This window comes from Cynara cardunculus, assembly GCF_001531365.2.
Source record: "Cynara cardunculus var. scolymus isolate 2C chromosome LG 9, CcrdV1, whole genome shotgun sequence".
NCBI classification, from domain to species: Eukaryota; Viridiplantae; Streptophyta; class Magnoliopsida; order Asterales; family Asteraceae; genus Cynara; species Cynara cardunculus.
In genome coordinates, this window is record NC_037536.1 from 12533495 (window position 1) to 12537204 (window position 3710).

At 37.4% G+C, this 3710-nt stretch overlaps 1 protein-coding gene across 1 annotated transcript; it reads left to right on the plus strand.

Moving 5' to 3' along the window:
- The first annotated feature begins 230 nt into the window (after positions 1 to 230).
- On the plus strand, positions 231 to 1964 carry LOC112517789 (pectinesterase-like). Its single transcript, XM_025125163.1, has one exon. It carries the CDS (start codon positions 231 to 233, stop codon positions 1962 to 1964), a length of 1734 nt encoding a protein of 577 aa, XP_024980931.1.
- Positions 1965 to 3710: the final 1746 nt, after the last annotated feature.

Below are 3710 nucleotides of genomic sequence, written 5' to 3' on the forward strand. Positions count from 1 at the left end.
TTGTTTGCTTGTTCCCTAGCTTTTTCTTTCATTCCCGGCTAACATACACGTCCGTCTGTTTGTTTTTCTGTCTGTCTGTAATTAAGAAGAAGGACAACCAATAATCGATCGATCGGGAACAAGCAAACATCCAACCCCCCCTCTCCTCTTTCTCTTTCTCTCTCTATTTTGATTTTGATTTTGATTTTGATTCCAAGTAAGTAGCTACTAAATAAGAAGAAGATCTAACCATGGCTAATCATTTAGTCACATCCGTGTTATCAATGGGGTTGTCAATCCTTTTTATTCTTGGTGTCGTTGCTTTGGTGGCTAAACATGGAACAAGTGACGACGATGATACTCCACTCAACAGCATGGCAATTCACACCATCTGCAAACCCACCGAATATACAGACGCCTGCCATGATGCATTAGAAGACGTCTCCAAGAACTCCTCATCCACCAAAAAGGACTACATTTTTGCTTCCTTCCGTGCCACCATTGATGAACTCAAAATAGCCTCCGAGAAAGCCACTTCTCTCAGGAAGGATTTGCATGGTAAGAAGGATGATTACTCCAAGTATGCTCGAGCTGACCTCAAGAATTGTGAGACTTTGTTAGGCCAGGCCTCCGATGAGCTCCAACATCTTCTCCAAGTTGCATCGAAGCAGAAACTAGCCGATCTACCCGATCAAACCGACCCTATCCTTGTACGACTCACAGCCATTCGTGCGTACCAAACCACATGTGTCGAGGAGATCAAAGATGACAAGCTCAAAAACGATATGCAAAACGCATTGGAAGCTGCCAACAAGAATACGTATAATTCCGAAAAGATCATGTACAATATCCCAGATATCCTCATGGAATTTGGGGTTGAGTTGGATCTTTTCCATGGCGCGATAGCTGGACACCGCAGGCTTCTTGACGACGAAGAAGAAGAACACGAGCACGATGAATATGAACACATAGAACAAGCATATTTCAAAACTCCTGAACCCGAATCTATTGATGACATAACGAACGTGAAACCCAATGTGGTCGTGGCCCAAGATGGTAGTGGTCAGTACAAGACCATTAAAGAAGCCCTTGCTGCTTATCCTTCTGATCACAAAGGAAGATATGTGATTCATATAAAGGCTGGTGAATATAACGAGGGCCAGATCATTGTAGAACAAAACAACGTTTTTATGTATGGTGATGGTCATGACAAGACAATCATTACAGGCAGCGAAAACTATGCATTCTCAAAGTGTGGAGCCTCCCAAACTGCAACATTCATTGCTCAAGGGGAAAGATTCATGGCAAGAGGTATAGCATTTAGAAACACCATCGGCGAATCAGGACTTGAGGCAGTGGCATTCCGATCTATGTCCCCACACACACTAATGGTAGACTGTAGTTTTGAGGGTTACCAGAACACATTATACTATCATGCACATGATCAATTCTACAAGAATTGCACCATCTATGGAACCGTGGACTTCATCTTCGGAAGCGGAAGGGCTTACATCCAAGACTCTGTGATCTACGTTAGGAAACCGGGAAAGAACCAAAACAACACGATACTGTCGGATAGAAGAATGAAAAATGAAGAAAAAGGAGGCGTGGTGCTTCAAAAGTGCAAGATCAAGGCAACGAAAGAGCTGAAGGCGGTGCAGGGACACGTGAAAACGTACCTGGGACGACCATACAAGGAATACTCGAAAGAAATGGTGATGCAAACGGAAATAGGAAGCATGCTTGAACCAGAAGGATGGACGAAAATGTATGAGCCGGAGGGGAACAAATATCACGACACATGTTCGATTAGGGAGTTCTATAACAAGGGAGCTGCTGCCAGTACGGAAGATAGGCCCACGAAATGGAAGGGTTATATGGTCATCAAATCTAAGAAGTATGCAAAAGGGTATTCTGCTGACAAGTTCATACATGCAGGATCTTGGGTGCCTCATGCTGGGGTTGATGTAGATCTCAAGCTTTAAATAATAATGTATTCAAGCTTATGTATTACTGCTGTCTAGTAATATATCCATCCATTTCGTTCATATATATGATATATAATCTCTCTTAATTTCTTTGTATTTTTTATTTGTTTTAATAAATTAATTTCAAAGTACATGTGCTTAAAATTTTAGGTAATATATTTTTAATTACTAAGCTCATATTAAAGTAGCCACATATTTATTGAACCCTAATTAAATAATACCCTTAAATATATAAAATAATTATTTTAAACTTTTAAATCATAATTGTAAAAGTTGATTCTCTAAAAAGAACTCGATCAAATTTGATTACATTTATATGAAATTTTTCAAGCAAAAAAACACACACACATATAGAAAGATGTTAAATCAAATGAGAACCATAAAAATGTTACAAATTTCATAAGAAATGATTTAGAAATAAATTTTTACATAATTTTTTTTTATCAAATGTTAGGACTTAAGATATTGTTTCACATATATTGTTTCATAACGTCATAGTTTTACATGTATTTGTTTCATCAATCAGGTACTTTCTGGTACTTTTGATCTTTAAAGTCAAGCTCCAACCAATCGAAAATCTACAAATCAAAGTTCAAACCAACTAGACACTTATAGTCGAAGTCGAAAGAAAGTAAGTTGAGGGTGTCGGCCTCGAAATGTGTTGGAAAAATCAAAATCTGCATGGAATTATGAGATGGGCGGGGCGTCACACCATCATAATCATAGTGACGTAGCGTAACATGACGTAAGCCGGAATCCATGGATAGAAAGAAACTGACGTACGCCAATACCTACCAGATTGCCAAGTCCTAACCTTTCTTTCTTTCTATGTGTCTTCGTCGTCGTCGTCTTCTTCTTCTTCTATATATATATTTATATATAAATATACACATAGCTCATATATCCATCATCAATCTCCATGGAAACCACCAAGCAAGAACATAACCAGTTCCAGTTTTTGCAGGAAGACGATGAGTATGAGTATGAGGATGATGATAAGAAGATGGAGATTTTCTTTTCCCTCATCACAAGGTTTAGAGAAGCACGGGATCGAAGAAGACAAGAATTGATGGCAGAAGAAGACAAGATCCACAACAAGACCAGAAAGTTACATCATCTACAATCACCATCTTCCTCTAATTCCTTCCGATGCCAAGATTTCTGCAAACACCCATCTCCTCCACCTCACTACCACCACCTCAACCTCACCCTCAATCTCAACCTCAACCAACCCCACAAAGAAAAACGACAAGAAGCACCAGCTCCTGATCTCAACCTCAAACTGTCCTTGTAGCTAATACTTCATCCCCAATTTCCAGCATCTTATATATATATATATATATATATATATATATATATATATGTTACAAGTAATTCTTAGTTATGTATCTGCTTGTAGATAGGGTAATAATAATTCATTTCATTCCATTTGGGGATCGATCGATGATATCTTCCATCTCTTTCTCCTAATTACAATCATGCATCATCTAATTAACAAGCTAAGTCGCTAAATTCTTTGCGTCCCCACATCAATAATTAATATGGGGTGGCTAATGCCACCCTTATCATGTGTTAATGCGACCCTAAGTAGTTTTTCATCATTTGTTTTATAATTTTTTATGATTATTACTTTTTATTTTATTATTAATTAAAGAAAATTTTAATTAATATATATTATTTATTTTATTTTCTGTTTTATTTATTTATTTATATTATATTTTAATTAATATAAATTATTAATAA

What these genes read in the sequence shown, in the direction of transcription:
- LOC112517789 (XM_025125163.1), top strand. Translation starts at nt 231, where the DNA reads ATGGCTAATCATTTAGTCACATCCGTGTTATCAATGGGGTTGTCAATC.